The sequence below is a fragment of the Bubalus bubalis genome, chromosome 2, assembly GCF_019923935.1.
Source record: "Bubalus bubalis isolate 160015118507 breed Murrah chromosome 2, NDDB_SH_1, whole genome shotgun sequence".
Taxonomy (NCBI): Eukaryota; Metazoa; Chordata; class Mammalia; order Artiodactyla; family Bovidae; genus Bubalus; species Bubalus bubalis.
Window position 1 is genome coordinate 167,348,099 of NC_059158.1, and position 27,371 is coordinate 167,375,469.

At 40.9% G+C, this 27,371-nt stretch overlaps 1 protein-coding gene across 15 annotated transcripts in view; it reads left to right on the forward strand.

Moving 5' to 3' along the window:
• The window catches only part of RHBDD1 (rhomboid domain containing 1), a 208,987-nt gene that overhangs the window by 42,865 nt on the left and 138,751 nt on the right, over nucleotides 1–27,371 (forward strand). For all 15 annotated transcript variants that reach the window (XM_044937903.2, XM_044937902.2, XM_044937907.2 and 12 more), the window contains 2 exons: nucleotides 23,282–23,370; nucleotides 26,779–26,835. In XM_044937903.2, coding sequence (XP_044793838.2) covers nucleotides 23,282–23,370; nucleotides 26,779–26,835 — 146 coding nt within the window. The remainder of the gene's footprint in view (nucleotides 1–23,281; nucleotides 23,371–26,778; nucleotides 26,836–27,371) is intronic.

The following is a 27,371-nucleotide window of genomic DNA, read 5'->3' on the forward strand; positions in this document are numbered from 1 at the left end:
GCATTTCTTTTCCATGGGGATGGTCTTGATCCCTGTCTCCTGTACCATGTCATGAACCTCCATCCATAGTTCATCAGGCACTCTATCTATCAGATCTAGTCCCTTAAATCTATTTCTCACTTCCACTGTATAATCATAAGAGATTTGATTTAGGTCATACCTGAATGGTCTAGTGGTTTTCCCTACTTTCTTCAATTTAAGTCTGAATTTGGCAATAAGGAGCTCATGATCTGAGCCACAGTCAGCTCCCGGTCTTGTTTTTGCTGACTGTATAGAGCTTCTCCATCTTTGGCTGCAAAGAATATAATCAGTCTGATTTCGGTGTCGCCTATCTGGATGTCTCTGCTTTTTAATATGCTGTCTAGGTTGGTCATAGTTAGATGCTGTTTTTCCTAAATGTCCATGTGTATAAGCATTAACTTCTTTGATTTGCCCTCTTGTGATTCAGAAGCAGTGTTCAGTTAACCATTGGCAGGATTTCTAAGCAAGTTTTTTGTTTTCTTTAAATTAATTTATTTAAATTGGAGGCTGATTGCTTTACAATATTTTGGTGTTTTTGTCATACATTGACTTGAATGAGCCACGGGTGTACATGTGTCCCCCATCCTGAACCCCCATTCCTCTAAGCAAGTTTTAATTTAGGTATATGAACATATATTGTCTTTTCTTAAATGGCACTGCTGTGGTTCCATTGTAAGATGTGCACGTCATACACAGAGGTAGATATGAGAAATTTCCATCCCAACTAGAGCACACTAGCGTGGAGGACTCCTGCTGTCGGTAAATTACTCAGACCTTGTTTCAGACCTGCTTCACCCAATCAGTTGGCTCAGAATAACAGAGAAGAACAGTAGGCAGAAATGAGGAAGCAGCTGTTTTTCCAGTTGAGCGAAGAGTTGTCTGGAATAAGGTTCACTGCACAGGTTGAAACTAATTGGCCATCATGCTGTGATGTAATTGTGGGTTTGTGGATGATAATACCTACCTAATCTGTACTTAACTAACTAGGCTTGTTAATGATCAATTCTGGTGACTTGGTGACAGGTGCAAGGCTTGGGTTTACTATACTGACTGTCTCAGGTAATGATGACTACAAGTTAGTTTTAAAAGATGAAATTTTTTATAAATTAAAGTGATATGCCATAAGTTAATAGCTGCATCTTATTAAATTAAAGAGCCCTGTGTAATATGTGTTTTACAGGAAAATACGTTTTTTGATCTGAAAAGTTAATTACCAATTGCAGCAATTATTTTGAGTTGATTGTCTTCTTACTAATAGTTTTTTCATTAAAAAAATGAGCCCTGTGAAGTATAGTACATTTATTTCCCTTGGGAGTATCAGTGTTTAGAATGTGCACTTTGGTCTACTTGGATCTTTTTTTCAGGAGACAGTTATTGGAGATAAATGTTACACAGAGTTCACTCTCAACTAGTAAGATGATAAATCACATCTCTGTAGATTTTGTGGTATATTTACTTAATTCTTCCCATTTCAGTATAAGAAGGAATGTTTTTAAATAGAAAGCTCTTTATATTTGCTAATTTTCCCCTCCTCTTCTGCAGGATTAAATGATTTTTAGTTAAAAGTCTTGGGAGTTAAATAGTCAAGAGGACTGTTTTCCATTTACATTCAGGTTTGGTTTAAATTATGCAAAATGAAGACAGTCGGTGCTATGAATTGAAATCATTAGTGCATCAATTATTCCATGATAACCAGCTGAGAGCAGGCTGCAGACTACATGAATGTTCCTTCCATTTCAACTTGGCTTCTCATTAGCTTATATGAGAGATAAAATAATTTGATTCTAATTTATCTCTCTTTAAATGGACATTGTTCCCCTCTGAATTCAAGAGGAGAGCATTTTAATTTTGCAGTTGTTTATAACACACAGGTCAAATAAATAACAAATTTTATTTCCAGCAATATATATCTCCTTTATGATTTATATTACTGTAGTTTCTTGATTCTAAGACATACTTTCTCCCCCTGCATCTTTTTAGGGCAAAATAAGCCATGAACATAATAAAGATAACATCATAAATCTGTGGGGATAATAAGGGTTATTTAGCAAATGGTTCTTGAAGAAGAGTTGAACCATTTGGAAGAAACTGTTGTTGTTCAACTTATAGTTTTAATTCAGTATACCCTAAAACAACTTTCATATAGATTATGTTTAGAAGATTTAAAAAATAGCATCTAAAAAATGTCTAAGAAATTTCAGTGAGGTAAATTTTTCAGGTCTTGAGTTGAGAGGAAACTTCCAAACATAAAACAATAACACAATCTCAAATGTAGGTAAAAGCAATTTTCTCTAGGTCCAAATATACTATTAGTTAAAAGACCAAAAATATATTAGAAATATATTTGGAAAAAGAAGATCATATTTTTGGTGGTGAATGGTACTAATTGCAAGAAAAAGTCCATCAATAGGCTGTTAACAGAAAAAAAAATGAATGCGTGACCTAATAAATGTATGACAAAAATTCATTATTGACCAAATAATGAGTATTAAAATAATGGGCTATTTTACTTATTAAACCAATAAGACTTAAAGATTATCACAGTTGTTAAGAGTTTGGTGAAATGAGAGTTTACATAAACTTCTGTTGGTGCTGTATCTTGGTATAAACTTTCTGAAAAGTCATTTGGTGATATGTATCGAAAGCTGCAAAAAGTTTATACCCTTTAATTTGGTAATTACTTTTCTAGGAAATTGTCCAAATTAGAAATAACAGTAAATACAAAAAATGATAGATGTAAGCATATTTATTGTCATAAAGTGTTGGAAAATTGGAAACCACTTAACAATCCAATAACAGGTAAATGGTTAAATGATAATGTAGTAGAATATTATATAGCCATTAAAATGCTATTTTCAGAGATTATCTTAATGAATTGGAAGATCCTCAAGTTGAGTAGAAAGTAGAATACAAAGTATTACATGTGGTGTGGTTTCAATTTTTTTTCCAAACTAAGAATAGTCACAAAAAGGGCTAAGGAAAAACAAATAACAATATTATTAGTGTTAATGTTGTGGAATTTTATCATTTTTCTTTAACTGTTTTTGGTCAGATTCTCTATAGTGAGCATGCATTGTTTACATGGAAAGACTTGAGTTATTAAAATATAAACACCGTATTTGCATGATCCTTAACTTTCTTGTCCCTCCCAAGTTCAGGAGGGCAGAGCTATCATCTATCCTGTTCTCTGCGTATCCTCAGTGTCTACAATAGTGCTTGGTACATCATAGTCAGTAAAATGTATGTTTGTTGAATAAAGACACTTTGAGGTGACTAGCCCAATTAAAGATAATAGGCAAAGTGTAAGTTGAGTTACTGACCTTGTTCAGAAGTCTAGCATGGAAAGAAGTCAGATGTAAAACCTGAGTGCCTAGTTAGAAGGCAGCGTCCATTCAAATGGGCAAAGAGAAAATGACATTCAGGAGGCTGAGAGGCAGCTCAGCAATGGGGCTAGGATGGTGGAAGTGCCCCTGGGCTCATCTCATCCTCCTGAGAGACCACATGTTCCTACATCAGATAATGAGATAAACAGGGACTGTGCACCAGCTACAAAGGCAGCTTGAATCACCTCTAAAACTGCAGAGATTTTATAGGCTATATTATCTGATCACAAAGTAATGATAAGGACTTAAAAAAGTAAATATGAGGGGCATCCCTGGTGGTCCGGTGGCTAAGACTCTGAGCTCCCAATGCAGGCGGCCTGGGTTCAATACCTGGTTGGGAAACTAGATCCCACGTGCTGCCACTAAGCCCTGCTGCTGCTGCTACGTCGCTTCAGTCGTGTCCGACTCTGTGCAACCCCATAGACAGCAGCCCACCAGGCTTCTCGTCCCTGGGATTCTCCAGGCAAGAACACTGGAGTGGGTTGCCATTTCCCTCTCCAATGCATGAAAGTGAAAAGTGAAAGTGAAGTTGCTCAGTCGTGTCTGACTCTTAGTGACCCCATGGACTGCAGCCCACCAGGCTCCTCCGTCCATGGGATTATCTAGGCAAGAGTACTGGAGTGGGGTGCCATTGCCTTCTCCGACTAAGACCTGGTGCAGCTAAATACACAAATACTTAGGGGGAAAAAAGACTGAATTTGAGTAAAAGGAAAAAAAACAATCCCAATAATTATTCATAATCACTTGGAAATTTAAATAACTCCCTGATGAAGAGGAAATGATAATTAAAAAAAAAAACTTTAGAAATGAATAGCTGGAGCACTCCATATCAAACCCTTAAGTTCTTTTTATAATATAGTAAGAAAGTTTTTTAAAAAGCTTTAAAAGGTAAATAAGTGAAGTCCTCATCTTAAACTAAAAAAGGAATCAATATAAGATTAAGGAAAGATGGAATTGGTAAAAGTAAAACTTTTTTAAAGAAAAAATAGATAACTGGAAGGCCATATCTTTGAAAAGATGAATCAAATGGGCAAACCTGTGGCAAGCTTAATTAAGAAACTTAGAAGGAAAATTTGAAACATAAATATGAAAAAGATGTAAGCATAGATATGGAGGAAGCTGGATCAACTTTCAAATGGATGTATGTTTTCATAAACTTTTTTTCCCTGTATTAAGAGAGAGCTTTTTTGATTATTAAAATTTTGGACTCATTAAACCCCAAATTTCTTTATAAAAGAAAACATTATGGAACAAATAATATGGGTATGTAATTTTTTACAAGTCTCTGAGTTTCCAAGAGGTATTCCAACATCGGTATTGCATACACACTTGTAGAATTTATTTGATGAGATCTTACCAAGTGTCAGTTTGTGAGGACTTAAATCCTGTAACTTTGGAGGGAAGATGTCCCACTGTAGCTGACATTGCACAGATTTTTTTTTTTTTCTTATTTAGAACTTCTTGTTTTAGTGGCCATGTGGGACTTTAGCTCCCCAACCAAGGATAGAACCCATTCCCACTGCTGTGGAGGCACAGAGTCTTAACTGCTGGACCACCAGGGAAGTCCTGACATTGTGCAAATTTTGATGAACCAGCTGATTTTACTTGGAGGGTGGCATGCATTCATCGAATGATAGAAACCAAGTAACTTGAACTCTGAACAAAGGCTCGCCTTGCTTCCTATTCCTCTCCAGTGATTTTGTGAAGTGTGCTGCTCCAGCGGGTAAAAATACTTAAGGACTTAATAATGAAAGACCTTATACAGAGTCTGCTTCTCTAGCACATATTTTTATAGATGTTGAAAACGTTGTTGTCAAATGGTATTTTAAAAACTGTCAGGTGTGTGTGTTTTTCAAATGAGTTTTAAATAATTCAGTACTATGCAGGCGGTAGAAAAACGGCTTTATAAACTTGCAGTGCTCTTTTGTACTGAATATACAAGTAGAGTCTATGAATTAAAAATGAACACTATCCAATCCATCTTTTTACCAATAACCAGTGTAGTGTTGATGGAAATTCACTGTTACTGTTTTTTCTTTGTTTTTTTACATTTTCCCATTAGAAAATTGCCTTGAAGTTATTTAAGCATAGGTATCTTGTGTGTGTGTGTGTGTGTGTGTGTGTGTGTGTGTGCATGCATGTTCTGTAGTGTCTGACTCTTTTGCGACCCCATGGCTGTAGCCCTCCAGGCTCCTCTGTCCGTGGGATTCTCCAGACAAGAGTACTGGAGTGCGTTGCCATTTCCTCCTCCAGGTGCTCTTCTCCACCCGGGGATCGCACCTGTGTCTCTTGCGTCTCCTGCACTGGCAGGCAGGTTCTCTGCCACTTGTCACCTGGGAAGCCATCGTGTGTACTTATGGTGAAATAGGTTTCCAGCAGGAGCGATGTCTGGTTTGTCTGTCCTGATGGCTGACTCCTGGCAGCCTCCTTCCCTTTTCTTCCCTCTTGTGTGCTGCTGACTGAGGGATGAGCAAAGAGTCCATGTGGAAGGTAGTTCACTTTGAGTAAGTGTCAGAATCCTCAGAGCATGCCCATCCAGACAGTTGGTGTCTGAGTAACCTTGTGGAAGATTAAAAGTCCTCTCCTTGATTCGAGAGTCTAATTGGGAGTAAAAAAGTAAGGGTCATGGATTGTTATGAGTCTTCACCACATTTCTCATTGATTCATCACTCCTCTCATATTTCTCCTGATCTCATCCAGGAAAGCTCATCCCTGGATAAAGCTAAGTGGCATGCATCATCCTGTGTACAGTTCTTCTTCCTGCCCATAAAGAATTATAGGTTTTCTGAAGGCATAAGAATTTTCTTCTTCATCATGGTCATTACTACGGCTCATATTTGATTTTGTTTCCCTCAGGTGTTTGGCACTAATAATAGTGGTATTAGTCATGTTCTAAAAAGATGCTTACTCCTTGGAAGAAAAGCTATAATCAACCTTGACAGCATATTAAAAAGCAGAGATGTTACTTTGCCAACAAAGGTCCATCTAGTCAAGGCTATGGTTTTTCCAGTAGTCATATATGGGTATGGATGTGAGAGTTGGACTATAAAGAAAGCTGAGCACCGAAAAATTGATGCTTTTGAACTGTGGTTTGGAGAATACTCTTGAGAGTCCCTTGGACTGCAAGGAGATCCAACCAGCCCATCCTAAAGGAAATCAGTCCTGAATATTCATTGGAAGGACTGATCCTGAAGCTGAAACTCCAATACTTTGGCCCCTGATGCGAAGAGCTGACTCACTGGAAAAGACCCTGATGCTGGGAAAGATTGGTGGTGCGAGGAAAAGAGGATGACAGAGGATGAGATGGTTGGATGGTATTACCAACTCAATGGGCATGAGTTTGAGTAAACTCCTGGAGTTGGTGATGGACAGGGAGGCCTGGCGTGCTGCAGTCCATGGAATCGCAAAGAGTCTGACATGACTAAGCAACTGAACTGAACTGAGTCATGTTCTGGTGTTGTCAGATCTCTAACCTGAGAACCTCAGAGTTAGGCATTAAATGGCTTTCATGGCAAAAGATTTAAGGTGTATTTGCCAGGATGGAAAAATGACCATAAAGTCACAGTGGTTGAAAACACCTATCTTTAAGCTCTTTTGCATTGTAGCAGTTTTAGGGCAAATTTTAAAGATTTGCCCTAAGAAATGGTAAAAGTTCATTTAAAATTCATAAACTGCACTCCAGTGTCTCTCTCAGTGCACCACATATGATTGCTATCAAATGTCCTGAGCAGACTGATTATATACTGTTTAACACACAACCTTTGTAATGGTGTTTCAGATGATACAAGACTGACTCGTTCTGAGTACAGTAGGGACCCCCTTCTTCTGATCGAATATGTTCCGAGACCCACAGTGGATGCCTGAAATCAGGGATCATGCTGTACCCTGTATGAATGTTCTTCCTCTACATACATACCGAGGATAAAGCTCAACTTATAAATTAGACACAGAGATTAATAGTGGTTGTTGTTGCTGTTGTTCAGTTGCCAAGTCATGTCCAGCTCTTTGCAACTCCGTGGACGGCAGCATGCCAAGCTTCCCTGTCCCTCACCATCCCCTGGAGTTTGCCCAAGTTCACATCCATTGAATCGGTGATGCCATCCAACTGTCTCATCCTCTGTCACCCACATCCTCCTGCTTTCAGTCTTTCCCAGCATCAGGGTCTTTCCAATAAGTTAGCTGTTCACATCGGGTGGCCAAAGTATTGGAGCTTCAGCTTCAGCATCAGTCCTTCCAATGAGTATTCAGGGTTGATTTTTTTTTTTAGGATTGACTGGTTTGATCTCCTCACTGTCCAGTGGAGTCTCCAGAGTCTTCTCCAACACCACAGTTCAAAAGCATCCATTCTTCTGTGCTCAGCCTTCTGTATGGTCCGACGCTCATATCCATACATAACTACTGGAAAGAGTAACAGTAACAATAATAAAATAGAACAATCACAACAATATCCTGCAATAAAAGTTATGTGAATGTGGTCTCTCAGAATACCTTATTGTACAAATTTAATATTTTTTCCATCTTAATTAAATGCTTATCACACACCATGATAGCCAAACTTTTGCAGTTTGAGATGTGCCAGCAAAGCTAGCACAAATCTTTTTCCCTTCTTCTCAATTTCATTGATAGAAGATTCATTCTTATTGCAGATTTTAGCAACCTCAGCGTACGGTTTTTCCTCTTTATTAAGTTGAAAACTTCTACCTTTTCACTTAAAGGAAACACTTTAAGGCTTATCTTTGGCAGATCTGAATTGCCCTTGTACTTTGGGGCTATGATTAAGTAAAATAAGAGTGACTTGAACACAAATCCTTGGATACCATGGCAGTTGATCTGATAACCCAGATGCTACTCAATATCTCCAGACATATATGCTGGACAAAAGGATAGCTGACAGACCGAGACAGTGACAGATTTCATCAGGCTACTCAGAGCAGCACACAATTTAAAATTTATGAATTTTTTATTTCTAGAATTTTCCATATAATATTTTTGGACCATGGTTGACCTTGGGTTGCTGAAACCTCAGAATGCATAATCATGGATAAGGGGACACTGTTATATTTAGCCTGAAATGACTCACGAGAGCTGTTGTTTCCTGTCCACATAGAGGTGGACTGCCCAGCTAATGAGATGGGTGTTTTTCCTATGCCTCATGTTGTTCTAAGATCCTCTTCCGAAGTCTTCATTTTTAATGATGACTTTGACGTCTTTTGATCTACATTCTATAGAATTTTGCATGCTGGTTTCAGTTGAGTTTTCATAAGGTTCAACTCAGAATCAGTGCTTTAAAAAGAAAAAAGATTGGATGGGGAACGGGCATCAAAAGATCTTAGAAAACAGTAAAGAAAATTAAAACCACCTGGTGAAACAAGTCTTTTAGTAGATTTGAAGGAGGCACACATAGCTGTTTTGAAAGTTTGTTGAGGGGTACAAATTAGAAATCAGTACATTAGTTCATTTTGGGGAAATGTTTTATGGGTAAAACATGATCCAGTATATTGTTAGACTTGTGTTACATGAACAGTTATATGGCTTCTGGTCACACATGTGGCCTCTTATCCTCATGTTCCTCACTGAAGATTATACATCCTAATTATGCTTTCCCAGACTTAAAAAGTCTGAGCAAAAGCAAGCAGAAGGTATATCCATCAGTGAGGAAGCACTGGGTACAGATGCATTACTCAGTTCTCCTCCTTTCAACACACAGTTATTGAGCATCACTCCTGCTTTCTCTTAGATCGCCCTTTTATAACCCTGGCCCTTGGTTTTACTTTTCACAAATTCAGTTCCTCATCTGTTATGTAGGAACTGCAACAGTATGCATTTCATGGATTTGTTGGGAGGACTAAAAAGATAAACAGAAAAAGTCCTGAAATCAGCATCAGACTCATTGGAAAAGCTCCCACCATTTCAGTGCCTCTGAGCTGTCTTCTGTGGGTAGAAAAAGAATGGCAGATGAAGCTCACACAAGTCTGAGGACATCAGAGCCCCTGAGAATGACACCTTACTGGACAAAAGTATCTACGTATTTCAGAGAGCTCTTGAAATAGTAGGTGCTCTGTCGCTCAATAGGGTCCAGATCTTTGCAGCTCCCTGGACTGTAGCCTGCCAGGCTCCTCTGTCCATGGAATTTTCCAGGCAAGAATACTGGGGTGGGCTGTCATTTCCTACTCCAGGGGATCTTCCCACCCCAGGGATTGAACTCGCATCTCCCATGTCTCCTGCACTGACAGGCAGGTTCTTGACCACTAGTGCCATCTGAGAAGCCCTTTAGAGATAGTAAATGAGTATTTAAATATAGTGTTTCTCAGTTTTAACAAGTGAGGTGAGTGGATTTTGACTCACATTTTAACACTTCCAGTGTATTAAGCATTATATGGACCACTTTTATATGTATTTTCTCTTTTATTTCTTGCAATGGTATTTTTATTTTCTCCCACACGTGACAAATTGAGCTGTATCTAATACAAGGGAATGGTGGTTGATTTAGTCACTAAGTCATGTCCTACTCTTATGACCCCATGGACTGTAGCCTGCCAGGCTCCTCTGTCCAAGGGATTCTCCAGCCAAGAATACTGGAGTGGGTTGCCATTTCCTTCTCCAAATACAGCTCACTGGGAATTCATACAGTGAGTTGAACATTTGGGTTAATATTTCTTTAGTGTGGTAACATCCTTTTTGACACTTTTATTAGAATTTTCAAGCCTTACATGTCAGGCTTTCTCACAAGACTGCAGCAGAGATATCTGTCAGCACAGAGGTCTCATTTGAAGGCATGACTGGGGAAGGAGCTGCTTCCATGCTTATATAGCTTTTGAAAGAACTCAGTTCTTTGTGGGTTGTTGGACTGAGAGCCTTGCTGTCGGCTCTCAGCTGGAGGCCATCCTTAGTTCTCTGCCACTTGAATCTCTCTGTAGGTCAGCTCACCATATGGCAGCTTCCTTCATCAAAGCCAGCGAGGAAGAGTCTGCTCACAAGGCAAAAATTAGTTTTATGTCATATGATCATGGAAGTAGCATGCTTTATTCTATAGGTTAGAAGCAAGTCCCAATCCCATCCATGCTTATGAAGAAAGAGTTTATGAAGGGCATGAATACTAGGAGCCACCAAGCTCCTCTTAGAATCTGTCCACCAGAGCTTCTTTCTCAGGAGAGCTCTCTCCACACAGTGACAGGGTAGACCAACAGCTCCTGTCTTATGTCGTCATAAAGCTAGTGATTATAGAGAAAAATAGAGCCACTTACCTCCTTGTCATCCATATATGTACCTGTTCCTTACCAGTTAGGATTCTTGATGGAAAACAGAAATTAACTCTGGCATATTTGACCATGGAAAGACGTACTGGAAGGATGACAAGCAACTCCTAGAATTGTTGAGAAGAATGAAATATTGGGCTGGGGGAAGACCTGTGAGAACTGGATGGACCCTTGTGCCATTGCCACCACCTCACTGCACTCTCAGCACTGTCTTCTCAAGATTAGGTGTGAGGTGTGTCTCACTGGCCATGTATCGGTCCCATGTCTGTGCTCCAGCTGCCAGCAGGGGAGGTGAGGGGACATCTGCCCTGCTTGGGTCTCCATCAAAGGTGGGACTGTGTATCTTCAACCGTGACAGTGCTCCCCAGATGAGCCCCTGTGGATCTCATGGCTTCACTGGGATTACGTTGTCCACCCAGATGTTCAGCCTAGTATGTTGTCTTACATAAACACATTCTACTCTAATGGGCGGTTTTCAGAACTGTTGCAGCTGGTGGTTCTTTGCCCTTGTTCAACATCAACTGTGCCTCACAGGCATGCCAATAAAGTGGCTACAGGAGCCGCATGTGATGTCCATGGCATGTCTGGGTCTCTAAGTCATGGTGAAGGTTGGGCATTTGTCGAATTTTGATTCAGACCAAATTTAACCACAAATGGAATTTACCTTTTCTGAAATTATAGGTTAGCTTTATGATCCAGTTTTGTTTCCCAATCTTTCTGTTGGATTTAGAGGCTCAGGGATTACCCTAGCTCTTTACTGTCTTCAATTTTGACCATGTTTATATGACTCTCTTGAATACGTGGGTGCATTAGCTAAATTATCATGTTTTCCTAAGAACAAAAAACTTGTAAATCTTTTGAAGTAAGTTCACATGTTTCCTTGCACGTATTTTCAAAGCTATACCTACTCTCTTGCTGCCTTTCGGAATATATTAAGACCAACTTACCAAGAAGGAAAACAGATGTCACTTCTCTGGGGGTACATTGTAGGGTAAAGAGTCTTGCCAACACTCAAAATGTTTTTCTTGTTAGCCTGCCATGCCAGCTGAAATCTCATCATTAGAATTTGAATTTTGTCTTAAGATCAGTGGGCCTCAACCCCAACACATAAAATCACCTGGGGAATTAAAAACAACATAATCAACAAGTAACCCAACAAACAGCAATGTCAGGATACCACTCGAGAACAATTCTGCAGAATTTCTGTGAGTGGTGTCCAAGGAGCTATGACTTTGAAAATCTCTTTAAGAGACTCAGTTGAGAGCTAGGATTAAGAGCCAGTGGATTATACTACTGCCTGGTAAGAGAAGCCTACCATTGGTGTTCTGGTATGTATAAGTGCAGTGTAGAAGTCACTGCCACAGTTCACAGCCAAGACTGTTCCTTGCTGTCCTTCTCTTCTTGTGTACCCCGTAATGAACTCTCATTAATTGGGGTCATCTAAGCCAGTCTCTTCCTACAGCTTCAAAGAGCCCAACTACCATAGGGCCATGAGATTTCTATGACACTCCTGAAAATACCTCTAAAAGGCTGATTTGCTTCATAACAGTAGCATATGTTAAAATCAGGCTATAAACAATCCCACTTCTCTTTCATTTCACATTTACTTTCTGGAGGTGATATGCACATAACCATTCATGTGGTATCCAGAAATATTTTCGTCTGTAGTAATAGCAGATGGCAGAGCATTTTTCCTGTGCCAAGTTGCATTTACTCTGCCACAGCACAGTGTGGAAGTGATCATGGCCTCTTTCAAATAGTCTGACTTCCCGTGTGCGTTTCAGTTGTGGTGGGAAGTTTTCTTGCGTATCACTTCAATATGTTGTAGATTTACTTGGAATCCTTGGAATGTGTGCCTGGTGTAGTCACATGAAAAGTACTTTGAAAAATATTTTTGAAGCTTAATGATTAAAAGTCATCAATTCACAACAAACATTCCGTAAGCATCTGCTGTGTACTAAGCTAGTGGTTTTCCATTAGGATAGGTGGTGTGGTCTCCAGGAAGGATGTTGGAAATTTACAGGGTTATTTTCAGGTATCATAATGATTAGTGGGGGAGCTACTGGCACTTGGTTTGTGAAGACCACAGGTACCAGCTGCCCTGCAGCCTGCAGGACTGTCCCCTTCAACAAGAATGTCCTGCATACACCACACCCCCATTCTGTTGAAAGGACTTTTATGTAGGTGAAAAACCTGTTTATGATTATCTGAGCCTGAAACCTAATTGTGCTTTTCATGTAAACACAAAGATTTTCCTCTTTGGCATGGATTTAATAGGCAGTGACTTTTTCCAGGAAAATTGTAAATTGAATTGTAAATGTAACTTAAGAGAAGATTGTACTTTGCATTATTCAGAGTCAAAAGTCTCCCATAAAGTCATGTCACCAATGAAACCCTGCCTGCGGTGTTTGAGTCACAGAAAGCCCATCTGTCCCCACCTGCGTTTGTGAATCTCTCCTTCATGCAGATTCCATACATAGGGGCAAAGAAAGGACCGCTTTGTGTGTCTTCTGGTGGTGGTGTGCCTGAACATTTTTTTTTAAATCTCATTTATTATTTTTGGCTGTGCTGGGTATGCATTGCTTTGTGAGGGCTTTCTCTAGTTGCGGCGAGTAGGGGCTTCCCTTGTTGGGGAGCATGGGCTCTGGGGCACGGCTTCAGTAGTCGCAGTGTGGACTCAGCAGTTACGGTGCATGGACTCAGCTGCTGCACGGCTTGTGGAATCTTCCCAGGCCAGGAACTGAACCCATGTCTCCTGCATTGGCAGGTGGCCACTAACACTGGACCACCAGGAAAGTCCCTGAACATTTGTAATTCATAGTATTTTATTGTGTGATTTAAAATTTTCTAGTGTTTACAGCTGGGGCATTGAATTGAGATTCAGTGTATGTGTTGTGTCTGTGTTTTTAAAAATGTGTGTGTAGATACGTTATTTATAAATTCCATTACAAGAAAACAGAGTGAGCGTTAAAGAATATTCGGGCTTGGGGGTCATTGGGTGTGATAGGGTTCGTAGCCAGTAGGTTAAGCAGCAGGGCAACAGCAGACACACCTGCAGACAAGGAAAGTCTTAAATGCTGGAGGAACTCAGACGATACTCCAAGAGCCAAGAAGCCGCTCCTGCCTTGTCCTGAGGCAGCGGTCAAGGGTGATCAGGAAGGCTGTTTCACTCGGGCTCAGCTAGGCAGAGGGCACAGTGCATATTAAGCTGTGCGGAGTGGAATCATGGCCTTTGCAAATGGCTCAAGCCTGGGATGGGACAGGGCTTGAGGGCAGTGCAGAACAGATGGAGAGATTTGAGGCAAATGGAACCTACTCAACAGTGATATGGAAGATATGGGAGAGGGAACCTAGGAGGTATCCAGCTACATGAAGTGTCTGGTGAGGAAAAGAACACCAGCCTCACTTAGGGAATTACACCGACTCTGTAACATCTGTACTCCAGTTAAGTGTACTGGGTTATTCATTTATTGTGTGTGTAATTTCACTTACCTGTTGCTTTCATTTAATTTGACACAACTTCTCATTATGTTTTGAAGGAGATTTGAATAATAGCACAGCCTCTAAAGAACCTTATTAATGCTACAAAGCTAGTGATCTTGATTTCCATCTGGAGGTCAACTTGGAAACACTAGCATGTGCCAAATGGAGGAAAGCTTTCTTAACGATTTACCTCAACAGCAAAAATATTTAGATTTATCCACCACATCAATGAGAGAAATGTTGTCTTTTAAACGAGAACCTTGTCCAGTTACTGTTTTCTTTATATATTTAAAAAAAATAACGACATTCTTCCCAAAGTAGCTCAGTGGTAAAGAATCTGTTTGTCGGTGTAGGAGACATAGGAAAAGACAGTTTTGATCTCTGGGTCAGGAAGATGCCCTGGAGGAGGAAATGGCAAGCCAGTCCAGTAATTTTGCCTGGGAAATTCCGTGGACAGAGAAGCTGGCTGCAGTCCATGGGGTCGCGAAGAGTCGGACATGACTAAGCCCCCAGTAACATAGTAAAAACACTCTTTTAGGAAAGTTGGAACAAAGAAGCGGGGATATTCTTTTCCCCCATATTATTGGTTGCTATTTCTATGTATTTCCTATTTTTAGATATGTATATGTGTATTTGTGTGTGTATAATGCATCAGAACCAGGGCTTCCCTGGTGGCTCAGACAGTAAAGATTCTGCCTGCAGTGCAGGAGACCTGCACTGAGTTCGATTCCTGGGTCGAGGAGATCCCTGGAGAAGGGAATGGCTGCCCCCTCCAGTATTCTTGCCTGGAGAATCCCATGGACAGAGGAGCCTCATATGTTATATACTTAAAGCTATAATATCATGGCCCTATGTATACACATATTCAAGGAGTCAAGTAAAGTTAAATATATGAATTTTGAATCATTCTTCCTCTCAACTTCCAACTTGGTATCCAGTTATCTAGTGAACGCTCCCCTCGGTATTTCTGTTTAATTGTCTTGTAGGCATCTCAGAGTAAACACATCAAAACGGAGCTCTTAGATTCTCCCCTCTCACTCCCCCTTTTCTCTGGTTTTCCCCATCTTAGTAGGTACGTCCCTCATCTGTCTCATTACACAAGCCAGAAGCCTAGCTTTCTCCCTTTTCCTCACCCCCTGCACTGAATGTATCAACAAATCCTTTATCTTGGCCACCAAATAGACCTCAAGCCATTCTTGTCTCTCCACGCTTACTGCTCCCACCCTCTTCCAAGCTGCTACCTCTCACCTGAGCTACATTAGCCTCCTTCCTGGTCTGCTGACACTTGAGAGTCTGCTCAGCAGACAGAATAGATCACTCTTAAGAATTCTCCTTTTTAAACTTCTCTGGTGGCCTCCCAATGTACTTATGAAATAACCCAAATTCTTCCACATGGCACATAAGGCCTATAGGACTTAACCTTTACCTGTTTTTCTAAATTCATCTCATGCTGAAATTCATGGTTTCCATCATCTCACTATATTCGGCCACCTCATAACCATCTCAGTGTTTTTAAAACAACAAGTTCTTCCTTCCCTCAAAGTTCTTCCATATGTACTTTTCCCTGCCAGAGGCTCCCATCCTCGCTTCATGGCCTGCCAGCTTCAAATCCTGTGTATGTCACTTTAAATGCCACTTAAGGAGCCATCCCAGACCACCCTAGGGAAAGTGGAGTCACTTCCCTACACTTAACACAATTTACAGTTAGTATGTGTGTGTGTGTGTGTGTGTGTGTGTGTGTGTGTGTGTTTCCCCCACCAATTATAAGCTCTGTGAGGCAGTGACTATTTGTCTTGTTTATGTAGTAGTCAGTCAATAAGTATTTGGTGAATGAATGAATGCTACTTCCTTGAACCAGCTCGTGGGATTCTCTTGCTGCCAGGCTGAGAGACGTGGACTTGAGAGCCAAGGAATTGCTTGGTATCATCTATTATATTGGAAGCTCTTGTGTAAGAGAGGCTCCTCCAACCTTTGTCATGCTTATTTTTGTCTAGGTCTTGTTTGTCTGGGACTGAAGTAAATGTCAGCGGTTAGCTCCCAGCTCTATATTTGAGGTTGGTGCCATGTTTATCAAACCAACATGGAGAGTAGAGATTGCATTACCTTTAAGGAGATATAATACTGGAAGGAGACTAGTTTTTCCTTCTGAGGCACAGCAAGCTAGAGGGCATGAGGAAGGTATGGTGAGAGACACACAGATCAGGCATCTCCCAAAGTGCCATTGCTAAAGAAACAGGCTGGCTGTGGTTGAACAAAGCATCACAGATAGAAAACAGATGGTTTAAGAACAGGGTATCTTGGGAAGAAGCCATCTGATCAAGATTTTCCATAGTGATGTTCATTAAAGCTGAAGAATTCTTGCTACATCTTGTTTCTGTCATGGCAGTCAGGGGCCTTTTATTAAGATCCCCAGACCTTCTGATCCACTCAGTCCCTACCTGGTAGTAACTGCTTTTACAGGAGGAAATTCTGGAACATCCGGTACCAGAGGCCACTTCTAGCTGACTGTCTTTAACCCTACCTTACCATCTTACCTTGTCCAACACCAGGTCTCCATCAAGTTGCGTCCTTAATGAGGTCTTTTGCTGTTCATCCACAGTGAGATCACATCTTAGAGTAATTCACTGCCTGCTTTCTGAACTGTGCCTGAGAGGATCACCTCTGCAACTGTGGACAGAGTTTGCCATTGAACAGAGGTCCTGTAGAGCTTGTCCTGGCTTCTGATCATAACTTTAGTTTTGATTCTTCAACAGCACGTGTGACATTTGTATAACCGCTTAGCTCAGCCTGTTAAAGGAGTGGGGATGGCCCGATGCTGGCATAGTAGGAAAGAACACTGTCTGTTAGTATTAATAATATTGTCTGCATATCGTCTGTGGAACTAAAATCCACAATAGTATCTTTTCTTCAGCTTTATTGAGAGGTAATTGACCTTTGATCCACAATAGTATCTTAGTTTTGCTCCCAAATTATCTTTCCACTATCACTCTTCCTTACATGTAGCAACATTGATTTGATATTTGCTTTTCATATTTTTTTTAGTTTTTTTCTATAAACACGTATTGAACCCCCACTCTGTGTTCAATACAGAAGTGCTGCATCGCTGGAGGTCCACAGGATGAAAAGCAATGAAGATTTTTCAAAACTATAGAACGACATGAGACCTCGGGTTGAAAAAGCAACAGCAAATCTCAAGGAGGGAATTAAACCAGTTTACAACTGGAATGGTCCATAATGGCAGTAAACCTAACATAAAGAGGAAATCTTAAAGGCTGAGAGAAGAGCCAGATCACCTATAGAAAAATGACTGTCCGATGGCCAGAGCATTTCTTAGCAGCAGTAGTAGATTCAGAAATAGGACCTTCTTGAACAAACAAAGACGGGCAGAATTTTTTACTCTCAGACTTGAACTGAAAGAATTGCTAAAAGTTGGATTTTAGAGAGAAAGAAATTGATCCCAGATGTAGGTTCCACCATGAGACAGCAATGGGCCAACAAAGAAGTTGGACATGTTCATAAACTTAAGTGATCTAAGGAAATGGCTGCCTCGGTGTTAGGATTTGAATACAAACAAAATGTTTTTCCAATTGAGTATGGAACTGCTTAGACTTACTGCCGGTATTGGAAATTCTTCTGTTTGTGATGAATTGTTTTCAGACAAGGATTTTTAATCAGAGGTCCATGGATAGGATTCAAGGCATCTGTGAACTTCTTAAAATGATAAGTGACGTACCTTGTGAATGTGGAGTCTTTCTGCAGACAGGATCCATGGCGTTTATCAGACATTTAAAGGGATTTAGAACCTGGACAAGCTAAAGGACTACTGGATTATTGTATTGTCCCCCAGTTAAGAAGAAATTATATCAGCACTTAACTCTCTGACAGTGAGATCGGAGCATCTGGATTTGAATATCGGATCTGTCAGTTACTTTGCAGAACCACTGAGACCCTGGACAGGTGATTTGCCTTCTGTCTGTAGTTCACACAGCGCACAACCTGTGTGGCCACACACAGCAGTGGTATATCTGGCTCTTGTGACCACATCTCACCATCACAGTCAATGTTTGACTGTAGCTGTTAGGATTTTCTAAAGAGTCCCTCTTGAGCTATGAGAAGAAACAAAACTTTTAAGTGATCAATTTTTGGCTATAATAATAGACTTAGTGCTGTTGTTTTGTTCAGTGAACACATGGTTTGTGTAATATGTTGTCCAAGTGTGCAGGAGTGAGCAAGGGGAGGAAGTGTGTGTTCAATCATTGTCTCTCCCAGTGAAACTTGATACTAAAGCAGCTATTCACTGGTGACCGGTGTTACTTGTGCTTTTAGAGTGTAGTTGTACTGTAGGTCAGATGTGTGCATTTGCGTGTTAATTTTAATTCTACTTCTCTGCTCCTTCAGGAGTTGTTTACTAAGAACTAGAGTTAGGCCACTTACCAATGCTGCTGATGCTGTACCAGCTGTGGTCGTGGATGCAGAGTTGAGGACAGCGGTTCTGTCTGTGAGGAATTGCCATAGATTAGGATGGAGGAGGCAAGGTCTCCACCAAATCCTCACACCAGCCTGCGGCCTTCTCAGGCTGTTCCTAAAAGCAAAGCTTCCCCAGCCTGCCACCTGGGGTGTCAGCCAGCAGGTATAAGTAAGAGCAGAGGAGAGTGTACCTTCTAGGAGGGCTGCTATGGAGCTCGGGGAGCCTCAGATGTCAAAAATGTTGAAACATCTGTTTAGCATGTGTCATTATGATCCTAGTAACACAGTCTGTTTCTAAAGCTGTGACATTTGACATTCCCAGCCACTAATTAGAGAGCCCAGGTGTGTCTTCTTCCCTCAAAGCCCCAGGCCTCCTTTATCCCTGCCTCCTTCCCAGCACTCCCAGGGGCCAGGATAAAGTGTCCTAATCCTAGGACTGGGCTGCCCCATCCTACCGGGGAGAAGGTAGCTCGCAGCTCCACTTCCGTTTCCTGTCTACACATCTGTTTCCTCTCTCATGACATGGGTACCTCTTAGTAGGCGAAGGGCAGTGGTTTATCAAACAGTTACCTACAGCATGGAGCAGGTTAACTCACCTCTTGAGACAAGCATATGATTCCTCTGTCATGGATGGCATCCTTACCTTTTCTGTGTATAATGTTGAGACTTTCTCAGGGGTTGGTTGTTTATGTTAGCTATGCTGCGTGAAGCAGGTGGGATCTTAGTTTCCTGACCAGGAATCAAGCCTTCACCCACTGCATTGGAAACGTGGGGTCTTAACCACTGGACCACCAGGGAAGTCCTGAGAGGTTCTCAGTTTTGATTGAATAAGATCATAAGCTCTTCTTGTTTTTTATTTTAAAAGAAAAACACTTCTATATAGCTTAAATGAAATGATAAGGACAGTAAGAGTATTGAGATGAGACTTTAGTGGAAAATGCTGAATATAGGCAGATAATGAGATCAAATTGCCAACATCTGCTGGATCATGGAAAAAGCAAGAGAGTTCCAGAAAAACATCTATTTCTGCTTTATTGACTATGCCAAAGCCTTTGACTGTGTGGATCACAATAAACTGTGGAAAATTCTGAAAGAGATGGGAATACCAGACCACCTAACCTGCCTCTTGAGAAATCTGTATGCAGATCAGGAAGCAACAGTTAGAACTGGACATGAAACAACAGACTGGTTCCAAATAGGAAAAGGAGTACGTCAAGGCTGTATATTGTCACCCTGCTTATTTAAATTATATGCAGAGTACATCATGAGAAACGCTGGGCTGGAAGAAACACAAGCTGGAATCAAGATTGCCGGGAGAAATATCAATAACCTCAGATATGTAGATGACACCACCCTTATGGCAGAAAGTGAAGAGGAACTAAAAAGCCTCTTGATGAAAGTGAAAATGGAGAGTGAAAAAGTTGGCTTAAAGCTCAACATTCAGAAAACTAAGATCATGGCATCCAGTCCCATCACTTCATGGGAAATAGATGGGGAAACAGTGGAAACAGTGTCAGACTTTATTTTTTGGGCTCCAAAATCACTGCAGATGGTGACTGCAGCCATGAAATTTAAAGACGCTTATTCCTTGGAAGGAAAGTTATGACCAACCTAGATAGCATATTCAAAAGCAGAGACATTACTTTGCCAACAAAGGTCTGTCTAGTCAAGGCTATGGTTTTTCCAGTGGTCATGTATGAATGTGAGAGTTGGACTGTGAAGAAAGCTGAGCACCGAAGAATTGATGGTTTTGAACTGTGGTGTTGGAGAAGACTCTTGAGAGTCCCTTGGACTGCAAGGAGATCCAACCTGTCCATCCTGAAGGAGATCAGCCCTGGGATTTCTTTGGAAGGAATGATGCTAAAGCTGAAACTCCAGTACTATGGCCACCTGATGCGAAGAGTTGACTCATTGGAAAAGACTCTGATGCTGGGAGGGATTGGGGGCAGGAGGAGAAGGGGATGACAGAGGATGAGATGGCTGGATGGCATCACTGACTCGATGGACATGAGTCTGAGTGAACTCCGGGGAGTTGGTGATGGACAGGGAGGCCTGGCGTGCTGCGATTCATGGGGTCGCAAAGAGTCGGACACGACTGAGTGACTGAACTGAACTGAATGAAACATAGTCTCTGGTCTGCTAGCCTCCCTTCCTTAGTTATTTGTAATGTGATTATAACTTAGACTTCTACAAACCCATTTAGAGAGACAAAAAATTCATTTAACTGTGTTGTTGTTTGGTCGCTCAGTTGTGTCCGACTCTCTGTGACCCCATGGACTGTAGCCCGCCAGACTCCTCTGTCCATGGATTATCCAGGCAACAGTTCTGGAGTGGACTGCCATTTCTTCCTCCAGGGGATCTTGCCGACTCAGGGACAGAACCCAGGTCTCCTGCATTGGCAAGGCAGATTCTTTACTGCCGAGCCACCAGGGAAGCTGAATACAAAATATACGTCTTTTTTTTTTTTTTTTTTTTTTTTACTATATTAACTATTATGCTCTAATTTATAAATGAGGTTTAAAGCTGATTGTTTAATAGGTTGGGATTTAAAATTGAAATTTTCTCCCATGTCATGTTATAGCTGTATAACTTACCATAAAGATTTGCTTACCTGTGGCGGATTCATTTTGATATTTGGCAAAACTAATACAATTATGTAAAGTTTAAAAATAAAATAAAATTTAAAAAAAAAGAAAAGTTTCAAAGATATTGATGTATTTTATTCTTTTCGGTTAAATTGAAGTTACTGTTTTTAAAATTTTGATTCTGGCCTCTTCTTTGCTCAAACCACCACTTTCTTTGCCATTCCTCTAACTAGTTGGAGAGTTTATTTGCCTAAAAATAGAATAAAATAAGTATAGTTTGGGTTTTTTTTTTTTTTGGAAAAGCTAAAGGAAAGCACAGTTAATATTGTTCTTCCCTGAAAATGGGAAACTGACTGTCTGATCCCATGTTTTTATTATCAGGTCGAACATGCTGTTAGTTAGAGATATTTGATGAAAATAACAGCTATCCTTAAGGAATGATTATGTGTATGTGTGTTATGTGTGTGCACACATGCACGCCCACACATGGTGTGACTTTCAGTGTGTATAGACGCATGCAGAGCCTTGTTTGGGCAGTAGTGTGATTGAGTTGGCTATTGGGCAGGACCGTCCTGACTACACAAGGCTTCCTTTCATCTTTTTCTCTGAAGTGCTCCCTTGTCTGTCTCTTTCCTGCAAGCCAGCAACTCTCCCTGGCCCTGAGACCGTGGCAGTTACTTGCGGCTGCCTCACTTGTGGCGTTAAGGGCCTCTTGGCCCTGTCCTTTGCTGCCATGGTCACAAGGTATATTGGATTTGATTCTACATCTCATGAGGGTGATGGCATCAGTGGCATGGCTCAGTCCCTGCCATGGCACAGCCAGTGCTCTGAGGCTGAAGGTACAGCGACTTTAAATTGCCTCCTGCTCTTCTTGCTGAAACCGTCCTGGGACACTGGGATCATGCATTCCACGCATACTTGGGTGTCTGTCCTGTGCCCGGCACCATCCCAGGTGTGCGAGATACCCCTGTGTAAACCACAAAAGTCCCCGTGCTCTTGGAGTTCACATCAGCTCCTTGGTAACTTTCAAAGGAAGAGGAACCCTTCACCTGAGATGTGAAGAGTTTTTATGACGGGGTACTCTTCAGTTAGCCCTGGGGTCACCAGTGAGCTCTTGAGGGGTATGGCAGTGGGCTGTGGGGGTGGGTTTAGTAGGAGATGAGGATGGAGAGAAGAGATGGGCAGAGCCATGAGTGGGAAGACCTTGAGCACAGGCTAAAGGTCTGTAAGCAGAGGAGTCAGTGAGCCCTACAGGATGGCCGTGACATACATGACCTCACCTCTGTTTGGGGAAAATAACTGATGGAGGGCATGGGCTGCACAGAGAGTGGGAGCTGGGGGCAGCAGAAAGCCAGGCTGGATGATCTTCGATTTAGTCTTTTTACTCATTCAGCATATACTTAGCTGGGGCTTGCCTTGTATTTATATTTAGAAGCAACTGCTAATCTTAGATGCTGTTTTAAGAAGAGTGGAACCTATTTAAAGCTCTGTCTCATCTTTCAAGCTTGTAGTTTACATTTTTGGGTTTTTGGGGGGCTGAGGGACTGAAAGATCCACATTTATGTGAGGGGTGCTGAAGGGGGTGGACATCTCAATCTCTTCTGCAAAGTTTCTCTTGCTCTTTGCCTCCCTAGTCAGGGTGGGAATACCGTAGCTGTCCGCTCTGCAGTGAACACAGGTAACACTTGTCCCTCACAGTGGCTGACTAATTCAAGATTTAATTCAGAGGAAATGGATTTCATTGATACTTCCTAATAAGAGCTACAGACATAAAACTGGAAGAAGTATAATGGGTTGTCTTGACAAAAACGCTTCTGCTGCCCTGAAGGAGCCAGCTTACTTCTCTTGGTCAAGGAGGAGATTGCCTTTTAAACCTGTTATGTTTGTTATTCATTGTACTTTTTTTTTTATTGTAAGGTAGGAAGTGATGTCCTTGGGACTGAGTTAAATGCTGCTCCGCATGAAAGATGTGATGCAGAACTAGAGCCTGCAAACTGTGACTAACTGACACACCCCTGGCTTTTGAGAAGACAGTGTGTAGTCTGCAGCAGGGCAAACACTCACGGAGGTCCTCCTTCTCTCCTAGGACTTCCTTTGCCGGGCATCTGGCTGGAATTCTTGTTGGACTGATGTACACTCATGGGCCTCTGAAGAAGATCATGGAATCGTGCACAGGTATGGAGAACAGGGCTTCTCCATTGGCTCAATGGTGAAGAATCCACCTGCCACAACGCAGGAGACACGAAAGACACTAGTTCGTTCCCTGAGTTGGCAAGATCCCCTGGAGTAGGAAATGGCAACCCGCTCCAGTATTTCTGCCTGGAAAATTCCATGGACAGAGGAGCCTAGTGGGCTGCAGCCCATGGGGTGGCAAAGTCAGACACGACTGAGGAACTGAGCACACAAGCACAGAACACCTTTGGCTTGACTAGTTGGAAGTTCATCTTCATTTTAATGGGAATAAAAGCAACCCCAAGTTTCCCTGTGATTCAACTTAGGAAGTCCCTAATAGGCTCTTTTTAAACTAAGAGGTGAACCAGCTGGCACTGGTCCTCTCATGGTCCAAAAAGGAGACTGAAAACCCCAGTTTTAAACCTGATGCTTTCTTAGGGGACAAATGAAGTACACACTTACACCCACAGCATTATTGCCACTCACCGAAAACCACTATTTCCTTGAAATTCATAGAACTAAAGCTGGTTTAAAATATGCTTTCTTCTGTAATATTCCATGAATTCAAAGTGCAAGGCAAAGTTAAAAAAAGAAAGACAAATCTGTACTGAAGTACAAGGTCAGTATTTTAAACAATTCAGAATGACCACTAGGTCCTTGGCAGGCGAGACATATATTCATGGATGGCCAAACCAAGTCTGTTTTTCCTGAAGCGTGGCTCCTGCTTTTTAATTTAAAAAATTATTTCCCTTCTAATTGCTGCTCAATGAAAATACTTTATTTTACTTAGGAAACCTATAACTTTTTTGGCTCTCTTAATTGGAAATGCTATACTAGTCATGACTTATAAGGAAACTGTTTTGCAAACACTTGTTCTATAGACCATATGAGTTCTAATATTTCATCTTTTACTCATGGGGAATCTTCTGAGACTATTTTACCTTCTCTTAAACCATAAATAATTTGTTTTCACTATTTGTGCTGATAACTGGTATTCTTGCAAACCATATAATATTCATGATATTAGAAAGCTTTCTAAACGTTGTGCCCTTGCCTTTATTAGCTGGTTGTATTCACTTTTGGGCGATTTTTACAGACTGTGTTTGCATCCACGCAAGTTTTTATTTTCCTACGTTTGCATCTTACTGTGTTTCTGGTGTGTGTACCTGGAGGAGGCAGCAGGAGCTTCCTGTATTGAAAGTGTAGAGTTTTATTATATTTTTGATACAACGTAATTAATGGAAATCCAGATATGAGTTTTGTTGCACAAATGTCCTCAGTGCTGATACAGGAAAAGAAATGATTCTTAGGAATCTAATATTTTGTTTCCTTTGTGTGTGTGTGTGTGTGTCTGAGGATTAAGTGGTTAAGTAAAGCTTTCTTACAGACATATTATGAAATTTAGGCAAATGTTTTGTTTTTAAAGAGGACTTCCCCCATAATTGTAACATTTTAACTTTTAGTTTCCTCCCTGAAGCCTTGGCTGTTTTCTAAGGAGACTTATTTTTATATCATTCTATTTTGAGCATAATAAGTAGAAAATTGAATACTAGAAGTTGAAACATTTCAGTGCTATTCACAAATAGCCTGCAATCTCTGCCTTTTTTTCCGGTAAAGCTGGAGAAAGATCTAGAGTGATTTGAGAACTGAGGTGACATAGGAGCCCTGTGGAAATACATGAAAGCTGCTGTCTGGTAACTCCAGGGAAAGAAGCATCACACTGAAGGTGTCCCCTGTTACTCTTCCCTCTCCTTTCCTTCACCAGTGCTGAATTTTCTGTCCTGTTGCCCTTTTAGGGGTAAGAAACAGGAAAGTCCCTTAGGAAGGCTAAGAACACGGCTCACGAACACCCTTGTTATGGGGCATGTTCTCTCTATAGCCAGAGCATCTCTACTTGTACAGAGATCTCAAAGACCAAGCTTGGTCCCTTAGAAGGCAGAGACCATCTTATGTCGTCAGGAACGTTAAGGAACTTCAGAGAGTATAAGTTAGAGTTTCATTGTCCCCACCACATTGTGTTCCCTGTAGGACTAACCCCAAACAAAGGAGAATATATTTTAATTGTTCAGAACTTATTTATAATGACTTTGAGCTTTGTTACAAAGAAGCTAATAATTGTTGGAAAGGCTGGTAGTTACAGCTTTAGGGCTATTCTGTTCTATCAGACAACATGTCTATTTTTATTCCAGTATCATCCTGTTTTGTTGACTATAGCTTTATAGTATACAATGGGCTTCCCAGGTGGCTCAGTGGTAAAGAATCTGCCTGCCAGTGCAGGAGACAAAGAAGACACAGGTTCGATCCCTGGGTCAGGAAGATCCCCTAGAGAAGGAAATGGCAGCCCACTTTACTAATCTTGCGTGGAGAATCCCATGGACAGAGGAGTCTGGCGGGCTACAGCCCAAGGGGTTGCAAAGAGCCAGGCACGGCTGCGTGACTGGGCACACACACGTGCACATACTGTTTTGTTCACTGTAGCTTTATGCATCGATCGCAGTCAGGGATTGTTAAGACAGCTATTATCCAAAAGACAAGAGATAACAGAGTTAGGTGAGGATGTTAGTGAGAATGTGTATTGGTACAGCCACTATGGAAAATAGCATAGAGGGTCCTCAAAAAATAAAAAATAGAACTACCGTATGATCCAGGAATCCCACTTCTGTGTGTATTTCCAAAGGAAATGAAATCAGCGTCTCGAAGATATATCTGTACTCCCATGTTCCTTGTAGCATTTGTTCACTATAGCCAATATAGGGAAACATCCCAAATGTGTGATGAATGGGTGAAGAAAATGTAGTATGTGTGTATATATAATGGAGTATTATCAGTCATGAAAAGAGCACTAATCCTGTTTTTGATAAAGTGGGTGAACCAGGAGGACATTGTGCTAAGTGAAATAAGCCAGACAATTAAGTATGTTGTCACTTAAAATGTGTGAAATCTAAAAACGCTGAACTCACAGAACCAGAGAGTAGAACAGTGGTTTCCAGGGGGTGGCAGGTGGGGTAAATGCAGAGATGTTGGTCAAAGGGTACAAGCTTTCAGTTATAAGATGAGTAAGTTCTGGGGATGTAATGTTCAGCATTGTGACTATAGTTAATAGCACTTTATTAATACTTGAAATAGTACTTGAAATTTACTAAGAGAATAGATCTTACATTTTCTCATATGTATACACACACAATGGTAAGTATATAAAGTGATAGATGTGTTAATTAACATAATTGTGGTTATCATTTCATAATATATATGTATATTAAATCATCCCATTGTACACCTTTTAAAAAAGTCACGAGCAACCCAAACATGTACAATTTTAATTTGTTAATCATACCTCAGTAAAACTGGCAGTAGGGGTCAGGGCAGAGCCTATGGCTACAATTAAAATGGGTTTTTTCCCTTCATATTTAGGCATTTTCCCATCCAACATTGATTATCCAGGACAGCAGTACTACTTTAATAGTTCAGGTAAGTAACTTTATTTCATTTAATACAGTTAAACTTGTTTTTAAAAATTATACTGTTTGTTACTACAGAGCTCCCGTAAGGTAATATGGGTAAACCCATATTATTGCTATTGGAGAGAGTACACCAGACATTAGGTCCTTGTGCCTCTAATGTCCCTGGAAGCTAGATGGGGGCGCTGTCCAGGGAGCATATTTGGGTGCATTGTTAGGGAAGGAGGGAACTCCAGCAAGAAAATGTTAAACGATTGGTTTGAGGTTTCTCAGACATGTTAAGATTTATATGAGAAACAGGCCCCTTGATACTCAGCCTAAGAGACCATTCACTGGCTAAGTGTTAGAAGTTACTTTCATATATACAGTTCTCCACGGTCCACTCCACCTACATATGCAGGAAGAGTCACACTTACTGTAAGAAGCTAAGATAGGCATTCCTTTAACAGTTAAAGAGGAGAAGGTATTTTTTTCTAGAGGTCTTTGTAAATAGGTAGAAAGGACTTCCTATTGAAGCATATGACCTTTTTTAAGCTAAAGCCCTTA